At 54.8% G+C, this 20,525-nt stretch overlaps 1 protein-coding gene across 3 annotated transcripts in view; it reads right to left on the reverse strand.

Moving 5' to 3' along the window:
* LOC103127019 (cAMP and cAMP-inhibited cGMP 3',5'-cyclic phosphodiesterase 10A) overlaps window positions 1-17,576 on the reverse strand; it is a 50,625-nt gene extending 33,049 nt beyond the window's left edge. Inside the window, exons 1-6 of one of the 3 annotated variants that reach the window (XM_060184519.1) lie at window positions 17,274-17,576; window positions 15,732-15,887; window positions 15,195-15,245; window positions 13,836-13,894; window positions 9,801-9,852; window positions 4,223-4,317 (exon numbers count right to left, since the gene is read on the reverse strand). In XM_060184519.1, the coding sequence (XP_060040502.1) occupies window positions 4,223-4,317; window positions 9,801-9,852; window positions 13,836-13,894; window positions 15,195-15,245; window positions 15,732-15,887; window positions 17,274-17,492 (632 nt within the window). In that variant the 5' untranslated portion in view covers window positions 17,493-17,576. Of the gene's footprint in view, window positions 1-4,222; window positions 4,366-9,800; window positions 9,853-13,835; window positions 13,895-15,194; window positions 15,246-15,731; window positions 15,888-17,273 lie in introns of all 3 variants that reach the window. The other 2 variants (XM_060184520.1, XM_060184518.1) reach the window with 2 other exon arrangements.
* Between the last annotated feature and the right edge of the window lie 2,949 nt (window positions 17,577-20,525).

A 20,525-nucleotide genomic window follows, 5' to 3' on the forward strand; every position in this document is an offset into this window, starting at 1 on the left:
CTGAGCCCCTGAGCCCTGAGCCCCTGAGCCCTGAGCCCCTGAGCCCCTGAGCCCTGAGCCCCTGAGTCCTGAGTCCTGAGTCCTGAGCCTCTGAGCCCCTGAGCCCTGAGCCCTGAGCCCCTGAGCCCTGAGCCCCTGAGCCCCTGAGCCCCTGAGCCCCTGAGTCCTGAGCCCTGAGCCCCTGAGCCCTGAGCCCCTGAGCCCCTGAGCCCCTGAGCCCTGAGCCCTGAGCCCCTGAGCTCTGAGCCCCTGAGCCCCTGAGCCCCTGAGTCCTGAGCCCTGAGCCCTGAGCCCCTGAGCCCTGAGCCCCTGAGCCCCTGAGTCCTGAGCCCTGAGCCCTGAGCCCCTGAGCCCTGAGCCCCTGAGCCCATGAGTCCTGAGCCCCTGAGCCCCTAAGTCCTGAGCCCCTGAGCCCTGAGCCCTGAGTCCTGAGCCCTGAGCCCCTGAGTCCTGAGCCCCTGAGCCCCTGAGTCCTGAGCCCTGAGCCCCTGAGTCCCTGAGCCCTGAGTCCTGAGCCCTGAGCCCCTGAGACCCTGAGCCCTGAGTCCTGAGCCCCTGAGCCCCTGAGCCCTGAGCCCTGAGCCCCTGAGCCCCTGAGCCCCTGAGTCCTGAGCCCTGAGCCCTGAGCCCTGAGCCCCTGAGCCCTGAGCCCTGAGCCCCTGAGCCCTGAGCCCCTGAGTCCTGAGTCCTGAGCCCCTGAGCCCCTGAGTCCTGAGCCCCTGAGCCCTGAGCCCCTGAGCCCCTGAGCCCTGAGCCCCTGAGTCCTGAGTCCTGAGCCCCTGAGCCCCTGAGCCCTGAGCCCTGAGCCCCTGAGCCCTGAGCCCCTGAGCCCCTGAGCCCCTGAGTCCTGAGCCCTGAGCCCTGAGCCCTGAGCCCCTGAGTCCTGAGCCCCTGAGCCCCTAAGTCCTGAGCCCTGAACCCTGAGCCCTGAGCCCTGAGCCCCTGAGCCCTGAGCCCCTGAGCCCCTGAGCCCCTGAGTCCTGAGCCCTGAGCCCTGAGCCCCTGAGTCCTGAGTCCTGAGCCCCTGAGCCCTGAGCCCCTGAGCCCCTGAGCCCTGAGCCCCTGAGTCCTGAGTCCTGAGCCCTGAGCCCTGAGCCCTGAGCCCTGAGCCCTGAGCCCTGAGCCCCTAAGTCCTGAGCCCCTGAGCCCCTGAGCCCCTGAGTCCTGAGCCCCTGAGCCCCTAAGTCCTGAGCCCTGAACCCTGAGCCCTGAGCCCTGAGCCCCTGAGCCCTGAGCCCCTGAGCCCCTGAGCCCCTGAGTCCTGAGCCCTGAGCCCTGAGCCCTGAGCCCCTGAGCCCCTGAGCCCTGAGCCCCTAAGTCCTGAGCCCCTGAGTCCCTGAGCCCTGAGCCCTGAGCCCTGAGCCCCTGAGCCCTGAGCCCCTGAGCCCATGAGTCCTGAGCCCCTGAGCCCCTAAGTCCTGAGCCCCTGAGCCCTGAGCCCTGAGTCCTGAGCCCTGAGCCCCTGAGTCCTGAGCCCCTGAGCCCCTGAGTCCTGAGCCCTGAGCCCCTGAGTCCCTGAGCCCTGAGTCCTGAGCCCTGAGCCCCTGAGACCCTGAGCCCTGAGTCCTGAGCCCCTGAGCCCCTGAGCCCTGAGCCCTGAGCCCCTGAGCCCCTGAGCCCCTGAGTCCTGAGCCCTGAGCCCTGAGCCCTGAGCCCCTGAGCCCTGAGCCCTGAGCCCCTGAGCCCTGAGCCCCTGAGTCCTGAGTCCTGAGCCCCTGAGCCCCTGAGTCCTGAGCCCCTGAGCCCTGAGCCCCTGAGCCCCTGAGCCCTGAGCCCCTGAGTCCTGAGTCCTGAGCCCCTGAGCCCCTGAGCCCTGAGCCCTGAGCCCCTGAGCCCTGAGCCCCTGAGCCCCTGAGCCCCTGAGTCCTGAGCCCTGAGCCCTGAGCCCTGAGCCCCTGAGTCCTGAGCCCCTGAGCCCCTAAGTCCTGAGCCCTGAACCCTGAGCCCTGAGCCCTGAGCCCCTGAGCCCTGAGCCCCTGAGCCCCTGAGCCCCTGAGTCCTGAGCCCTGAGCCCTGAGCCCCTGAGTCCTGAGTCCTGAGCCCCTGAGCCCTGAGCCCCTGAGCCCCTGAGCCCTGAGCCCCTGAGTCCTGAGTCCTGAGCCCTGAGCCCTGAGCCCTGAGCCCTGAGCCCTGAGCCCTGAGCCCCTAAGTCCTGAGCCCCTGAGCCCCTGAGCCCCTGAGTCCTGAGCCCCTGAGCCCCTAAGTCCTGAGCCCTGAACCCTGAGCCCTGAGCCCTGAGCCCCTGAGCCCTGAGCCCCTGAGCCCCTGAGCCCCTGAGTCCTGAGCCCTGAGCCCTGAGCCCTGAGCCCCTGAGCCCCTGAGCCCTGAGCCCCTAAGTCCTGAGCCCCTGAGTCCCTGAGCCCTGAGTCCTGAGCCCTGAGCCCCTGAGCCCTGAGCCCTGATCCCGAGTCCTGAGCCCTGAGCCCCTGAGCCCCTGAGGTGTCCTTCCTAATGTCCTTCCTAACATCCTTCCGGACCCATGTGTCCTGGCTGCTGCAGGAAGCGCTTCCTGCTGGGACACAGGCCTTGACTTCCTCCGCCCGCCCCCCCCCCCCCACTCTAACCCCTGCCCCTCATGGGGATTAAGAGAAGGAGAAAGGTCTTGGGCCCAGCGCCTGTACTATGAGACTACCTCTCCTTTTAGTTTTTTTTTTTCTTTTCTGATGTTTTTCTTTGATAAGACAGAGAAATTGAGAGGGGGGGTGATAGAGAGGGAGGGAGACGGGGGCCAGGTGGTGGCGCACCTGGTTAAGCGCACATGTCACGATGTACAAGGACCTGGGTTCTCTGTCCCTCTCTATAGCCCCCTTCCCTCTCAATTTAAGGCTCTCTGTCCAATAAATAAAGATAATAGAAATATCAAAGACAAGCAAAAAAAAAAAAAAAAGAGGGAGAGGGACACCTGCAGACCTGTTTCACCACTCGTGAAGCTCCCCACACAAGTGGGGGCCGGGGGCTTGAACCCAGGGCCTTGAGCATGCAGATATGTGTCTTGCCTGGGTGTGCCACCGGTGCTCACCTGAGAATTTCAAGATATAATTTACAAGGTAGGAAAAAAACATACTGGGTCCAGACTGAAAGTAAAAAGATCATTCTTCCACATTAGCTCCCAGCCATCACGTGACTGCAATTCACATTCAGCTCACAAAGTACGAATCTTTTCATTACAAGGGCGTTTGCTGTGATGTGAATTGTCTTTTCTCTGAGTCTGAGGAGGGAGATAAGATCAGGACCTTGCACATGGGACTCCACCACTGAGACTTCTCCTTTGCTTGATTGTAAAAATTCTTTACATATTCGATGAGAAAGGGGGGGGGGGAGAGAGAGAGAGGGAGAGAGAGAGAGAAGGGGGAGGAGATAAATGGGGAAGGCGGGGGAAAGGATAGAGGGGGAGGAAGAAAGAGAGAGAGAATGGGGAGGGGAGAGAGAGGAGGAGAGAGGGAAGAGAGAGAGGAAAGAGGGAGGAGAAGAGATATGGAGGTGAGGAAAGAGGAAAAAAAAAAGAGAAATGGGAAAAAGAGAGAAGAGAGGGAGAGGAGGAGAGGGGACGCGTCACAGTCCCATTCCGCCACCTGCAGTGGCCGGACTTGGGCCCCAGGCCACAGCCTTTGTGCCTCCATCTCGGGGTCTCTCTGGTGTGACAGGCTCCCAAGGGTGCTGACCAGCCAGGGCCCCTGTGCTTCCAGGAGGCTGCAAGGACCAGTGTACGCCGAGCACTTTGCAGGGAGAGCCGGCCAGACTCAGATGCAGAAAGCGGGGGGAGAGAAGAGAGAAGAAAGAAGAGAGAGGAGAGAGAGAGAAGAGAGAGAGGAGAGAGGAGAGAGAAAGAGAGAAAAGACAGAGAAGAAAGGAAGAGAGAAGAGGGGAGAGGAGAGATGAGATAAAGAGGAGAAAGAGGAAAAAGAGAGAGAAGAGAAGAGAGAGAGAGGAGAGAGAAAGAGAAAGAAACAGAGAGAGAGAAGAGAGACAGCCAACTCTCAACATGTGGTGGGATCACCATAACTCTGGGGGTCTCAGCGACAGTACTTCCCAGCTGTGTCCAGGCAGTGACCACTGGGCGACCCAGCCTCCACCAGCCAGCGACAGCCTGTCCGGCTCACCCTGGCACCTGCAGGCCGCTCGAGCCCCCAGAAGCCCTAGCTCTGCCTTTAGGAGGAGGGTCCAGCCCGGAACAGCCCGTGTGAGCCGGGACGGCCCAGGTGGCCTGGGTCCGAGGCCCTACCTGATCTCTTTGGTCTTCTTGAAGACGGGTCTGCCTTCCTTCTCCTCCCCGATGTCGAAGAGGTCCGAGTACAGCTCCTTGTTCTTGTGGTCCACCTGGAAGAGGGCACAGCGGTCGGCGTTCACAAGGTTTTTTGCATATATCTAGGAATGAACGAGACAGAGGAGAGAGGCAGAGTCAGACTTCCCGGCTGGACGGGCACCAGCGGCAGCTGGGCCAGGTTGATTCTCACTGACTGACTGACTGACTGACTGACTGACTGACTGACTGATTTGGCTGCACCAGGACCCGAAGCCTGTGCATCTCAACACCCTGAGAGCCAGCTCGGAGGCCTCGTGGTCTAGCAATCCCGCTCTCTGGCACTGATCCACAGGACAATGAAACACTAACGAAAAGGAACACATGCAGCCCCGTGTTCACAGCCACGTTATTCAGCCCAAGAGTGGACACAGCCTGGATGCCTGTCCGCAGGTGACTGGGACACACATTCCCCGGAATATCACTCTGCAATCCAAAAAAAACACGAAGATGGAATTGTGTCGTTTGGGACAAAATGGATGGAACTCAAGGTGATGATGCTTAGAAAGTAAGTCATGAGATGAAAGACAGTGAGTGGATGGTTTCACTCATATATGAAATCTAGAGATCTGATTCACGTAAACCTGCCAAAAAAAAAAAAAAAAAATCCGAACAAAACAGAAGCCAGCAAACTGTCTCTTAAGACTTGTGAGAACCCTAGGGGTTCTCTTTGGGAGGTGGGAGGGTGGGAACACAGAGCTCTGGTGGAGGGTGTGGTGGGAACAATAGACAGTAATCCTGTAACAAAAGAGTAATCGCAGGGGACCAGGTGGTAGCACAGGAGGTTAAGCGCACATAGTAGGAAGGGGCACAAGGATCCGGGTTTGAGCCCCCGGCTCCCCACCTGCAGGGGAGTCGCTTCACAGATGGTGAAGCAGGTCTGCAGGTGTCTGTCTTTCTCTCCCCCTCTCTGTCTTCCCCTCCTCTCTCCGTTTCTCTCTGTCCTAGCCAATAAAAATTAAAAAATGGGGGAACAGGCCTCCAGCAGCAGTGGATTTGAAGTGCCGGCACAGAACTCCAGAGATAACCCTGGAGGCAAAAAAAAAAAAAAAAAATCCTCAAGATAGTGGAGTCCACATACAGAAAACGTACATCCAACATCATTCTCAGTGGTGAAAAACTGGAAGCCTTTCCCTCAGGTCAGGGACTAGACAGGGCTGCCCACTCTCACCATCACTACTCGACACAGCGTTGGAAGTTCTTGCCAGAGCAATCAGGCAGGAGCAAGGGCTCAAAGGCACACAGGCTGGAGAAGAATGGCTTCAAATAAGGTGACACCTGAGAAAACAGAGCCACTACAACTGGCCACCATCCCGATCCATTTGTGTTCATGATAGAAACATGGACTAAAGAGACACTAGTCTAGAAAAATAAATGCCTTTAGAAGACCTGAAATTTTTTAACATAGAGGAACAACTGAAAAAAACTGTCAGATTTCAACGCATAAAAGAATCAGTTCAAATGATCCTAAACATGAATTACAAGACTAATCAACAAATAACCTCTTATCCAGTTCAAACTATTCTACATTCTGAAAGAAAAAAAACTCCAATTTTTTTTTACAATTTCTGTCATGTTGAAATGAAAATAGACAAAGATATCATGAAAAAGCAAAGTATTGACTAATACACCTTAAACACAGCAGACAGAGCAATTAAAAACATTAATAAACTAAACAAGGATGGCTTCAGGGATGCTATAGGATTTTGAATACACTGTTTCCAGAACCACTCGGTATCACACTGTCAACTATCACAATTCATACAACAGGACAAAAGAAAAAAAGTCAAGTAATTATTTCCATGCTGTCAAAAATGTGTCTGATGAAATTTAGCCAACATTCTTGCTAACGTAAGACTTAAAATCATTTTCCTAAAAGCACCAGTTTGCATCATAATTGTTTGCATTAGGGTTAAAGCATTAAGTTAAGGACAAAACAGACACATTCTCACAATCACTGCCACACAATTAGATGGGAAAAAGTTCTGGAGTACACATATCGGAAAGGATAAAAGTTTGGTTACTAAGTCATTACACGGGCTGGAAAACCAGACAGATCAAACTGGACAGTAATTTCAGGTGAGAAAGGCTTCACGTTCAGTGTGGCATGAAACTTTTCTTCTCTCCAAATATTAAGCCTTTGATTGAAATAACAGTCCCTAAAATTCTTGATCAATTCAAATCCACACCCAAATATAAGGCAAATAAAAATAACCCAAAGCATTTACAAGGAAAACAAGAACATTACGAAGCCAGTGGGACTACATCCAATTAAAAAGCTGCTGCTTTTAAGCAAAAGAAACCACTACCCTAAAAGCGACCCCTTATCAAATGGGAGATATTTTTATGAGATACATCAGACAAAAAGCTAATAACCAAAATATACCAAAAAAAAAAAAAAAACTCATCAAGCTCAGCAACAACAAATCCCACCCAAAAGTGAGGAGAGGATATGGTAAGAATATTCAAAAAACAAGAGATCCAAAAGACCAACGGACATGAAAAAATGCTGCAAGCCATTGACTGTCAGAGAAATGCAAATAAAGACAACAATGAGACCCCACTTCCCCGTGAGAACATCACACATCAGAAACAACAGCAACACCAACTGCTGGAGAGGCTGTGGGGACGAAGGAGCCTCCTGCACTGCTGGTGGGAGTGTCAGTGGTCCAGCCCCTGTGGAGAGCAGTCTGGAGACTCTCAGAAGTCTGGAAGTGGACCTGCCCTGTGACCCTGCAGTTCCTCTCCTGGTGACAGATCCTAAAAAACCAAACACACCTGTCTAGAGAGATCTGTGCACACCTGTGTTCACAGCAGCACAATTTGTAACAGCCAAAACCTGGAAGCAGCCCAGGTGTCCAACAACAGATGAGTGGCTGAGCAAGTTGTGGTCTAGATACACAAGGGAATACTACTCAGCCGTGAAGATGAAGTCACCTTCTTCCCCTCCTTTTGGATGGAGCTTGAAGGCATCCTGTGAAGTGAGATCAGCCAGCAAGAGAAGGATGAAGATGGGATGGTCTCACTCATGGACAGAAGTGGAGACATCAGAACAGAAGGGGAAGCACCAAGTAAAAACACCAGGTGTGGTTTGTTGAGCCAAAGTAAAGGGCTTGAGGGAGGGAGAGCAGGGAGGGGGTGGAGGAGGGTCCTTGGGGTCCTGGTGCCTGACAGGAGGGAGGTGGACCTGGGCTGCAGGGCGAGTGCTCGGTAGATGAGAAAGTGTGCCCAGGTGCCAACAGCTGTCCTGTAAGCCCAACAAGAAGAAAGATGTGCTGACTTACAACCGTCTGCAGGTCTTTCCCTCCCCAATAAAACATTCAAGGATAAATTATCTAAGCACAAACACAAAAAGAATCCCCAGAGTACTCAGTAAATTAGTATCCTTGTGTTACTTTGCTTAAAATGTGCTCAAGCAAAAATAAGCAAATAAATTTACAAAAACACAGGAGCACACACAAAATAAACATTTCAGATAAACACAAGCACACACACACACACTCACACACTCACATAGACTCACACACACTCACACACATTCACACACACTCAACATAGACTCACACACACACACAAACACATACATTCACACTCATACAAATATACACAAATTCACTCACACACACTCACACACATACTCACCACACATACACTCACACATACACACACACACTCACACACATACTCACACTCACACATACACACACATTCACACACACTCAGACTCACACACACACTCACACACACATAGACTCACACACACACACACACACATTCACATACATTCACACTCACACAAATATACACACACATTCACTCACACACACACTCACACACATACATTCACTCACACACACACATACATTCACTCACACACACAAATATACATACACATTCACTCACACACACACACACACACATACATTCACTCACACACACAAATATATACACACACACACACTCACATACACTCAAACACACATTCACTCACATTCACTCACACACACACACACACATTCACTCACACACACACACACACACACACATTCACTCACACACACACACTCACACACACACACACTCACCCAAGAATGACGAGCCCAGAAACCGCTAGCGGGAGCCACAGACTGTGCACGTAAGTTTTATCCAAGCAGTGGCACGTGCGTCGTGAAGACAGTAAACACTGACCTAAGGGATCTGACTGTGTGCAAAGGAGCCCAGGGCGTTAGCAAGTAAGCAAGGCAAACCAGGAGAATTCCTCTGTTCATCTGCTTATCTTATTCCTGAAATAAAGGACGGCCCAGGCAGGAAAGGCTTTCCTTCTCTCTTACCATGTCCCTCTGACGGGACGAAGAGACACTGGGAGGGTATGTGCAGAGAGAGCTGGAGAGACACGGAGAGACACCACAGGCCCGCTTCACTGACTATGAACCCCCCCACTGCAGGTGGGGACCGAGGGCTTGAACCCTGATCCAACAACATTATCAAGTGTGCACTTCATCAGGCACACCACCCAGCCCCAACAGCAGGGTTTTCAGGTTTTTTTGTTTTGTTTTGCGTGTGTGTGTGTGTGTGTGTGTGTGTGTGTGTGTGTTATTGCCACTAGGGTTATCATTATCACTAGGGCTTGGTACCAGCACTGCAAATCCACTGCTTCCAACGGCCATTATTTATTCATTTATTTAATTAGACAGGACAGGGAGAAATTGAGAAGGAAAGGGAGATAAGAGAGGGAGAGAGTGAGAGAGACACCTGCATCACCACTCATGAGGCGTCCCCCTGCGGGTGGGGAGTGGAAGCTCCCACCTGGGTCCCTGCACGTAGGCTGACCCTTCTCAAACAAACATACACACAGACAAACAAACAAACAAACAAACACAACCTCAGATCCTGGCCATTCTAAGTGGAAGCAGGACTTCCAGGCCAGTAGGAGAGAAACCACAGAGGAGGGACAAAAAGAGTCCAAGGTGGGAAACGATGACCCAGCTATAAACTGGCAGAAGGGAGCTGAACCGGACAGAGGGAAGCTAAAGGCCACCATGTTGCAGATGCTGCCGTGACGCCAACCTGACCTCCCCGGGCAGACGGCCTCACGCCTGTGTCCTGGAGCCTCCCCTCCCCAGAGCCCTGACCCACTAGGGACAGACAGACACAGGCTGGGGGTGTGGATCCACCTGCCAACACCCATGTCCAGCAGAGAAGCAATGGCAGAAGCCAGAACTCCCACCTTCTGCTCCCCATAGAAAATCTGGGTCCATCATCCCAGAGGAATAAACAACAGGGAAGCTTCCAGTGGAGGGGATGGGACAGGGAGCTCTGGTGGTGGGAGCTGTGTGGAATTGTGTCCCTGTGATCTTACAGTCTTGTTCATCATTACTAAATCACTAATAAAAACAAAAAACACTTCTTACGGTGCACACTGAAATCTTCCAAGAAATATCGGAATATACATCAACCAAAAGACTCAATAAAGCAGCGTTAAGAAATAGCCAGGACCTACCATTATGTGTTCAAGTAGAGAATCTATTGCGACTATGTTATCAAAATATGTTCTGGAAAAAAAAAAGAACATAAGAATCTGTCAGTGACCTTTTTTCGAACACAGAACATCTTCAAGTTTGAATACATTTCCCAGCTGCTGCTCAGATGTAAGAGTCACCGATCTCACAAGTTGTTTGATGTTTGTTCTGCTGTGGAAACAGCCAACAACACAGATTTTTAAAGACATGAGAGCAAGTGTGTTACTGTTGATCTGACTACTAAGCTGATTGCAGAGGGACCTGTCCTCGGTTGCTGTATAAGTAGGCGCCAGCGCTGAAAGGTGGCTTGCGACATTTAACTAAAACCTGGACGGAAACGGAACTGTCAGGGTGGCTCAGTGGGTACAGTGAGGCCTGCCAACTACAAAGGAATAAAGTTGAGTCCAGCAGAGTTGATATTTTCATGAATAATGGAAATGAAATGTAGATTTTTTTCATTGCCACCAGGATTATTGCTGGGGTTCAGTGCTAGTGCTATAAAGCCACTGCTCCCGGCTGCCATTACTCTTTTCTCTCTTTTGTTTCCTTTCTTTCTATTTTGTTGGATAGGATGGAGAGAAACTGAGGGCCCAGGCAGCGGCGCACCCACTGAAGGGCACATAGCACAGTGTATAACAGCCTGTGTTTGAGCCCCTGCTCCCCACCTGCAGAGGAAACACTTCATGAGAGGTGAGCAGGTCTGCAGGTATCTCCCTGTCTCTCCCTCCCCTCCTCTCTCAATTTCTCCCTCTCCTGTCAAATAAAATTAGAAAGAAAGAAAGAAAAAAAAAAAAGGAAAAATGGCCACCAGGAGCAACGGATTTGTAATGCAGGCACTGAGTCCCAGCAATAACCCTGGTGGCAATAATAATAGTGATAATAATAGTAATATATAAATAATATAGAGAGGAATTGAGAGGGAGAGGGAGATAGAGAGACAGAGAGACACGTGCAGCCCTGCTTCACCACCTGTGAAGCTTCCCCCCTGCAGGTGGGGAGCTAGGGCTCAAACACTGTACCGTGTGCACCTAAGGGGTGCGACCCCTCTGGGTCCTGAAATAAACATATTTAAATTTGCTAAACATCATTGGTAGAGCTGAATAACAGAGATCCCTGTGAAAGTGGAAAGTCACACTGCACTTTGTCAAGAAAGCAGCATGACAGAGAAGCAAACAGAGTGCATGCTCTGGGGCCGGGCGATGGCGCCCCTGGCTGGGCACACACATCACAGCACACAAGGGCCTGGGTTCAAGCCCTCACTCCCCACCTGCAGGGGGAAAGCTTTGCTAGCAGTGAATCAGGGCTGCTGGGAGTCCCTCTCTCTCTCCCCCTCTCTCTCTCCCTCTCTCTCTCTCTCTCTCTCTCTTTCTCTGTCATCCCCTTCTCTCTCGATGTCCTGCTGGCTCTCTCTATCCAATACATAAAGAAAGATGGTGATATTTTTTTAAATAAGAGAATGTGTGTTCTGATGACAGTGACATGTGAGAACCACACACACGCCGCCCTGCACGCCGGGGCCTGATTCCGAGGTGCGTGGTGTGTGTGTGTGTGTGTGTGTGTGATGAGACGTGAGCCTGAGGGCCGAGGGCCGGGAGGCACAGAGAATGTCCCCTGAGGTGGCGCCACCGGCCAGGTACTGCCTGCAGCTGACACCCAGCAACAGGGCTCAGTCACCAGCAATGCCCTTGCACTTCCTGTCTGTGTGTGACTTCTCTGTGATGCTGTAGGTGCAAGAAGCACAGTCCTCAGTGACCCCGCCATGCAGTGCCACCCGAGGCCCAGCTGCACCCCAGAGCCAGCGTCACCCCCCCTCAACCTGCATCGCCAGCCCTGGGGCCAGCAGCAAGCTGTGTGCAGAGCCCTGCGGTGACGGTCACTGTGTCTTTACCATCCCACTTGCTCTGGTCATTTTTATTTATTTACCACTCTGCTGATTCTGGACCATCACGGATCATTTTCCCCCTTTATTGAGGGTTTTATAGTTGACAGTAAAATACAGTCGTTGGAACCCACGTGTAACATTTCTCCGTTTTCCACACCTAACCCCCCACCTAGGCCCTCCTCCACCGTCAGCACCAGGACCTGAACACTCCCCGCCCCACACACACCGCAGGGTCCTTGACTTTGGTGCAAGACACCAAACCCAGCCCACGTTCTGCTTAGAGTTTCCCCTTCTGACTTCTCCACTTCTGTCCGGGACCCTGGATCCGTTAACCATGGCGCTTAGTCTCGCTCCAGCCCTCACTGGGAAGCCACATCTGCCTTCGTATCGGACCCAGTCCCTGGCAAGCCTGAAGCAGAGACAGGCTTCACTCTTACCCAGATGACCGTGCTGAATGTGGACCACTGAGTTCAGCTCTCCTCCCCTCTCTCTCTCTCTCTCTCTCTCTCTCCCCCTCTCGCCTCCAGTCACTGGGGCTTGGTGTAGGCACTATGAATCCCTAACTTCTGGTGGCTTTCCCCCCGCTTTCCTTTTCATCTGATAGGACAGAGAGAAATTGAGAGGGAAGGAGAGAAAGATAGACACCTGAAGACCTGCTTCGCCTCTCGTGAAACTTCCCCCCACGGGTGGGGAGCAGGGGATTGAACCTGGGTCACTGTGTGTACCTTGTGCATAGTACTATGTGTGCTCAACTGGGTGCACCACCGCCCTGGCCCCAGACCACTCTCTCTGAGGGAGCTTACTGGCCAGAAGGCAAAGGCTAGAAGGGCCGGGATTAAGCCCCTCGGCCAGAGAGAGTGGTCTGGGGCCAGGGCGGTGGTGGGACTTGGGAAAGGACCACAGAAGGACCACAGACGCATCTCCCTCGCTGAGGAGCAGTGGTGTCCCACGTCCCTGAGGCAGTGTGTCACAGCTACTGTGACGGCCCAAGGAAGGGACCCAGCCGTGACCCATGTCCGTGATCACTGTGTCACCAGAGGTGAGGGAGCCTCCCGGCAGGGGCACAGCCACCACGCCCCCAGACTGAATCAACAGCCTGAGCTGCCCCCACAGCCCGCAGAAGGCAGAGCTCCCAGCGCAAACTTTAGACAAGTGCAACTGTGGGGGCTGGGTGGTGGCACATCTGGTTGAGCACATGACACAGGGCTCAAGGACCCGGGGTTCAAGCCCCCAGCTCCCAGCTGCAGGGGGAAAGTTTTACAAGTGGGGAAGCGGGGCTGCAGGTGTCTCTCTGTCTCTCTCTCTATCCCCTTTCCCTCTTGATTTCTCTATCCAATAAGTAAATAAAGATAATAAAAATCATGTTGGGGGGCAGGTGGTAGTGCAGTGGGTTAAACTCACATAGTACAAAGCGCAAGGACTGGCGCAAGGATCCCGGGTTCGAGCCCCCGGCTCCCCACCTGCAGGGGAGTCACTTCACAAGCGGTGAAGCAGGTCTTTCTCTCTCCCTCTCTATCTCCCCCCTCTTAATTTCTCTCTGTCCTATCCAGTTTTTTAAAATGGGGGAAACGGCCTCCAGGAGCAGTGGATTCCTAGTGCAGACACCTAGACCCAGTGATAACCCTGGAAACAAAGAAAAAAAATTAAAAGAAAAAAGAGAGAAGGGCCAGGTGGTGGCGCACCTGGTCAAGCACTCACATTACAGCGCACAAGGATACAGGTTCAAGTCCCTGGTCCCCACCTGCAGGGGGGAAGCTTCACCAGTCTCTATCCAACGATAAATAAATAAAAATATTTTTTAAAAAAGAAAAAGAGAAGTGGACCTTTTCCTCAAAAATTGTCATCTGAGCCACGACACCTGAGAGACTGAAACAGCAACTCAGAGAGCCCAACGTGTGTGGAAACTGCCAGCGAGGCCTTTGTGAGAGGGAACGTCTGCAGGCTGCTGCAGGTCTCCCCGCCGGAGAGACAGCGGGTCTGCACAGGAGGCACATGGCGATTTGCAGGCCACACCACGCACGTGCGCCTCCACCCCTCGAGTGTGAAGTGGGTGCTGGTGACAGCCAGGCCCGGAATCCACCCATCCGCAGACAGCACCCCGCAGACCCCAAGGTCCCGGCAGAGGGACGCTTACTTAGACACGTCGAGTAGAAAGTCGTTCAGCTCCGTCTGCTTGGCGAGGCCCCTGCACACCTGCCGGGGGAAGAAGCGACTGTTAGTGGAGAGTGGTTTCTGCTCAGCAAAGAGCAGATCATCATCTCTGGCATTATGCTATTCCACTGCAGAATACTGTGCCCCAGTATGGTTCCGTAGCCCCCATGTCCACTTGGTCGATTCCAAACTATATTCCTCCATGAGGATAATTTCTGGAACCATCCGTTCCACCCTGGTTCCATGGCTGCCAGTTCTTAGCAACATCGCCCCGCCAGATATTCGTCGGGATGCGGCATCATCTAAGTTCATTTCCCACGTCTACGCTCAACCGGACCTGCCAATATACGCGGATATCTTCGCCCACCCTGTCCAACGCTTGACGTCTCGTCACCCAATCTGGTCCCCTACGCCTACACTGAACTTCTCTGTTCCAGACTCTTGGAAACAGAGCTGGCAGTCAGCTGAGGTCAAGAACAAACACCTCATCACAGACCCCTGTGAGCGTCAACCCGGCTTTGACCTAGCACGTTATGATTGGGCCCTCCTCAATCGCTATCGAACAGGCCATGGCCGGTGCGCCGCTATGTTCCATCGCTGGGGAGCCAGAGACGACCCGAACTGCCCCTGCGGCCACAGACAGACTATGACCCACATAGTCAACGATTGCCACCTCTCCAGATTCAAAGGAGGTCTCGAAACTTGACATCAGGCTCAACCTGACGCTGTTGACTGGCTACGGAAGAAGGGCAAACGCTAGAAGAAGAAGCAAAGAGCACACACAGGCTAAGCAGGCACAGGGACCCGGGTTCAGGCCCCCACTCCCCACCTGCGGGGGGGGGGAGCTTCACCAACCACCAATGGTGAAGTGCTACGTCACTGGGGGAGGGGAGGGTGTGTGGGGATGTGTGTTGTTTCTCTCTCTGATTCTTTATTTTTATAACATTTTTATTTAATTGGATAAGACTAGAGAAATTGAGAGGGAAGTGGGAGGGAGGGAGAGAGGGAGAGGGAGAGGGAGAGGGAGAGGGAGAGACACTTGCAGCTGTTTCATGGCTTGTGAAGCTTCCCCCTACAGGTGGGACCAGGAGCTTGAACCCAGGTCTTACACCTGGTGACATGTGTGCTCAACCATTATTTCTCTCTCAGTGGAAAAGTCATCACAGAGCAGTGAAATCATACAACTGGGAGGCCCCATCCGTGCATCAGCAAAGAGGAAGGAGCAGGAGGAGGACGAGGAGGACCTTCACGGCATCTAAGAGTCCCAAATACAGTGTCGGGCCCTTGCTGCTCCCCACCCCACCCCGGTTCCCACAAGCCCCCACCATGCCCACACACACACCTGCACTTGATGGATCGCCACTGAAGCCCAGGCCAGATTAGCTGTTGCCACCTAAAAATTAAACATCAGAAAACAAGGTGTGACTACTCACCAGCAGACATGTGAGAAAGAAGCTGAGGTCACTGAGCTATAAACAGACAGGATTCCTAGATTGTTTTTAGATTTTTAAAAAACTGTATTTCATAGAACAGAGAGAAACTGAGAAGGAGCTACCGAGGAGGAAACAGGGACAGACAGACACCTGCAGCCCTGCTTCACCAGTCATGAAATTTTCCCCACCTGCAGGGACCAGGGACTTGAACCTGGGTCCTTGTGCACTGTGATGTGTGTGCTCAACCAGGTGCGCCACTGCCTGGCCCCTTTAAATACTGATAATTTAAAAATTGACCTGGGCAGGACCCGCAGTAGTGGCATGGTGCCTATGCAAGGCCCTGGGTTTATTCCTGCTAAAACAATCAATCAATCAATCAATCCACCAACTAGCCTTCACTCCCTACGCAGAGCCGAGGAGGGGGAGCCCTGAGGCAGGACACTCACCTCCTGGTGGCTGAGGCAGAAAGTTTCTTTGCCCCAGTGCCGGTACAGCTCCAGGATGCCGATCAGGTCCCCGATGGCCGTGACAATGGGCAGACACAGCACGGACTGGATGCGGGTGCCTGACTCCAGCCCCGTCCCCCTGGGGAACCGCTCATCCTGCCACACAGGGACAAGGTCTGAGCACAGGGCAGAACCACCACGCTGTGGCTCTCGCTCTGCGGGGACCCCGGGAAGCCAAGGTGATGGATGGCCACAGAGACCTCCATAAAATGCTCACTGGGGTGGTCCGGGAGGTGGCACAGTGGTTAAGGCACTAGACTCTCAAGCATGAGGTCCTGAGTTCAATCCCCAGCAGTACATGGACCAGACTGATGTCTGGTTCTTTCTCTATCTTGCTCATTAATAAACAAAATCTTTAAAAAAAAAAAATGCTCACTGGGACTGGAGAGACTTCACCCAGCAGACTGCATGCATACCTTGGCCTGTATGAGGCCCTGGGTTCTATCCACAGCAGCACAGGGGAAGGAGCACTAGACACAGCACCCAGGGAGCCCCATGGAGGGTGGGCAGGGCTGTGAGGTCTCTCCTCTCTCAGCACCCTGCACAGCACCCAGGGAGCCCATGGAGGGTGGGCAGGCTGTGGGGTCTCTCCTCTCTCAGCACCCTGCACAGCACTCAGGGAGCCCCATGGAGGGTGGACAGGGCTGTGGGGTCCCTCCTCTCTCAGCACCCTGCACAGCACCCAGGGAGCCCATGGAGGGTGGGCAGGGCTGTGGGGTCTCTCCTCTCTCAGCACCCTGCACAGCACCCAGGGAGCCCATGGAGGGTGGGCAGGGCTGTGGGGTCTCTCCTCTCTCAGCACCCTGCACAGCAACCAGGGAGCCCCATGGAGGGTGGGCAGGGCTGTGGGGTCTCTCCTCTCTCAGCACCAGGCACAGCACCCAGGGAGCCCCATGGAGGGTGGGCAGGGCTGTGGGTCTCTCCTCTCTCAGCACCCTGCACAGCACCCAGGGAGCCTATGGAGGGTGGGCAGGGCTGTGGGGTCTCTCCTCTCTCAGCACCCTGCACAGCACCCAGGGAGCCCATGGAGGGTGGGCAGGGCTGTGGGGTCTCTCCTCTCTCAGCACCATGCACAGCACCCAGGGAGCCCATGGAGGGTGGGCAGGGCTATGGGGTCTCTCCTCTCTCAGCACCAGGCACAGCACCCAGGGAGCCCATGGAGGGTGGGCAGGGCTGTGGGGTCTCTCCTCTCTCAGCACCAGGCACAGCACCCAGGGAGCCCATGGAGGGTGGGCAGGGCTGTGGGGTCTCTCCTCTCTCAGCACCAGGCACAGCACCCAGGGAGCCCATGGAGGGTGGGCAGGGCTGTGGGGTGTCTCCTCTCTCAGCACCAGGCACAGCACCCAGGGAGCCAGGACTAGAACCCAGGCCTAGCTCACACAGCAGAGCAGTTGCTGTGCTGGCTGAGCCCCCTCCCCAGTTGCACAGTACCCTCTCTGTGTCCCCCACTTGCAGAGTCGCCCCAGGAGAGGGGCCTCTTACCCCCAGAATGTCCTCCACCAGCAGAGTCTTGCGGGACTTGGCCACATAGGCGGAGATGGTGGTGCCCTGGCGATGGGCCCTGCGGGGATGAGGCGAGGCTTCCCCTCCTTCACCCCCGGCGGCGTGAACAGGCACAGGCTCTAGGGAGAAGAGGACTAGCCTGACAGACCCTCCTGGGAAGGCAGAGCAGACACCCAGCCAGGAGCAACGAGGAAGCATGGACTCTGCAAATGCCAATGACAGCAAGCAAAAGCCTCCTCTGGGGGTGGGCAGTAGCTTAGTGGGCAGAGGACAAAACCTTAGCTCTAACCCTACAGCGGAGACCCAGCACCACATGGGGAACACCAGGGAGCCCATGGAGGGTGGGCAGACTGTGGGGGTCTCTCCTCTCTCAGCACCAGGCACAGCACCCAGGGAGCCCATGGAGGGTGGGCAGGGCTGTGGGGTCTCTCCTCTCTCAGCACCCTGCACAGCACCCAGGGAGCCCATGGGAGGGTGGGCAGGGCTGTGGGGTCTCTCCTCTCTCAGCACCCTGCACAGCACCCAGGGGAGCCCATGGAGGGTGGGGCAGGGCTGTGGGGTGTCTCCTCTCTCAGCACCAGGCACAGCACCCAGGGAGCCCATGGAGGGTGGGCAGGGCTGTGGGGGTGTCTCCTCTCTCAGCACCAAGGCACAGCATCCAGGGAGCCCATGGAGGGTGGGCAGGGCTGTGGGGTGTCTCCTCTCTCAGCACCCTGCACAGCACCCAGGGAGCCCATGAAGGGTGGGCAGGGCTGTGGGGTGTCTCCTCTCTCAGCACCAGGCACAGCACCCAGGGAGCCCATGGAGGGTGGGCAGGGCTGTGGGGTGTCTCCTCTCTCAGCACCCTGCACAGCACCACAGGGAGCCCCATGGAGGGTGGGCAGGGCTGTGGGGTCTCTCCTCTCTCAGCACCAGGCACAGCACCCAGGGAGCCCATGGAGGGTGGGCAGGGCTGTGGGGTGTCTCCTCTCTCAGCACCAGGCACAGCACCCAGGGAGCCCCATGGAGGGTGGGGCAGGGCTGTGGGGTGTCTCCTCTCTCAGCACCCTGCACAGCACCCAGGGAGCCCATGGAGGGTGGCAGGGCTGTGGGGTGTCTCCTCTCTCAGCACCAGGCACAGCACCCAGGGAGCTCATGGAGGGTGGGCAGGCTGTGGGGTCTCTCCTCTCTCAGCACCAGGCACAGCACCCAGGGAGCCCATGGATGGTGGTTCTAAAGTCCCTAGCTTAATCTCCCCACACCACCATAAACCAGAGCAGGGCTCTGGTTAAAAATAGAGATGAAGAGAGGAGAGGAGAGGAAGAGGAGAGGAGAGGAGAGGAGAGGAGAGGAGAGGAGAGGGGAGGGGAGGGGGAGGGGAGGGGAGGGGAGGGGAGGGGAGGGGGAGGGGAGGGGAGGGGAGGGGAGGGGAGGGGAGGGGAGGGGGAGGAGAGGAGAGGGGAGGAGATGTCAACACTGATCACGTAAGTGGCAGTCCCATTCGCGCTGATCTTATCGTTGGTGCCTGGGCTCTGCTCAGGACCTGCACTAGAATTAGGGTCACTTGTTCTTAGAGAGGCTAAAATCAGTGCCATCACTGTTCATCTTCCTTCCTTCCTTCCGGTCTGTCCTTCTCTCCTGCCAGAGTTTCCATGAGAGTCAGCACTGAAACAGTGTCGCCACTTCTGGAGGACTTCTTGTCTTTCTCAGAAGTGGAGCAGGATGAAGGAGAGAAAGGTTAGGGCGAGGGGAGGGGGGAGAGAGGGAGAGGGAGAGGGAGAGGGAGGGAGAAGGAGGGGGAGAGGAGGAGAGAAGGAGGGGGAGAGGGAGGGGAGAGGGAGAGGGAGAGAAGGAGAGGGAGTGGGAGAGAAGGAGGTGAGAGGGAGGGGAGAGGGGAGAGGGGGAGAGGGAGGGGGAGAGGGAGAGGGAGGGGAGAGGAGAGAGGGGAGAGAGCAGGGAGGAGGGCCCAGAGAGCAGAGAGTCAGAGGGGGGCCCCGCTCTCTGTGCGGCTCTCCATGTGGCAGCCCAGGGCTCGGCTGGCGCCGGGTGCTCGTGTCTGGGGAGCCTGTGCCCTGCCAGGTGAGCGAACCCCTGGACGTCCAAAGCCGATGGGGCTCCCGCAGGCGCTATGGACCCAGGGCCCCTGGAGGTCATGCTTTCCATTTTATTGGATAGGAAAGAGAGAAACTGAGATAGGAGGGGGAGAGAGGGAGAGAGGGAGAGAGAGAAAGACAGAGGCCAGGTGTTGGCCCACCTGGTTGAGCACACACTTTACAATGAGCAAAGACCCAGGTTCAAGCCCCCCAGTCCCTGCCTGCAGGGGGAAGCTTCATGAGTGCTGAAGTCTGTTTCTCACCCTCTCTATCTCCCCCTTCCTTTTCAACTTCTCTGTTTCTATCTAATAAATAATAAAATAAAGTCCTAAAACATCAGACTTTTATGTAAGAAAGTGGTTACAATTTCCGTAATAGGGGCCAGGTGGTGGCACACTTGGCTGTGGGCGCATGTGTTACCGTGAACAAGGACCTGGGTTCAAGCCCCTGGTCCTCACCTGCCGGGGAAAGCTTCACAAGTGGTGAGCCCATGCTGCAAGGGTCTCTCTCTCTCTCTCTCTCTCTCTCCCTCTCCCTCATCCTTCCCTCCCTTCCTCCCTTTCTCTCCCCTTTTTCTCTTACCCTCTCCCTCCCTTTCCCTCTCCCTCCCTTCCCTCTCCCTCCCTTTCCTCTCCCTCTCTCTCTCTCTCTTTTCTCTCTCTCTCTGTACATATGTATGTATCCCCCTTCCATCTCAATTTTTCTGTCTCTATATACTGACTAAACAAACAAATAAAATGTTCCATTTAAAGAAGAACTGACCGGGATGGCCAGATCAATAAGAGCAGGGCCATCAGAGGAGGAGAGGAAGCAGCTCTCCCTCGTGGCTGCCCCTACTTCAGCAAGCATGTCTGGAGCCTTGTCACAGCACAGCCCTGCCTTAGGAAACCCAGTTTTGGTTGCAGCTGAGGAGCTGACCTCACTTCCTGCTCCGGTCCACCTACTCAGAAAGGTTATGAGGGCAGACGGCCTTACAGACTAGGATCTAGACTGGGACTACAAAGAAGGGAAGGTTCTGGGCGCCTGTTCCGTGTCCCCATCCCAGCCTGGCCCCGAATCAAACTAAGAGACCACAAGGTGGGGGCGGGCTGGCCTGCTCCGTTTCTCAGAGCTTCTGATCATCAGTCAGGCAGCGTGTTGCGATCACAGGACATTTTCC

This window comes from Erinaceus europaeus, unplaced genomic scaffold, assembly GCF_950295315.1.
Source record: "Erinaceus europaeus unplaced genomic scaffold, mEriEur2.1 scaffold_511, whole genome shotgun sequence".
Taxonomy (NCBI): Eukaryota; Metazoa; Chordata; class Mammalia; order Eulipotyphla; family Erinaceidae; genus Erinaceus; species Erinaceus europaeus.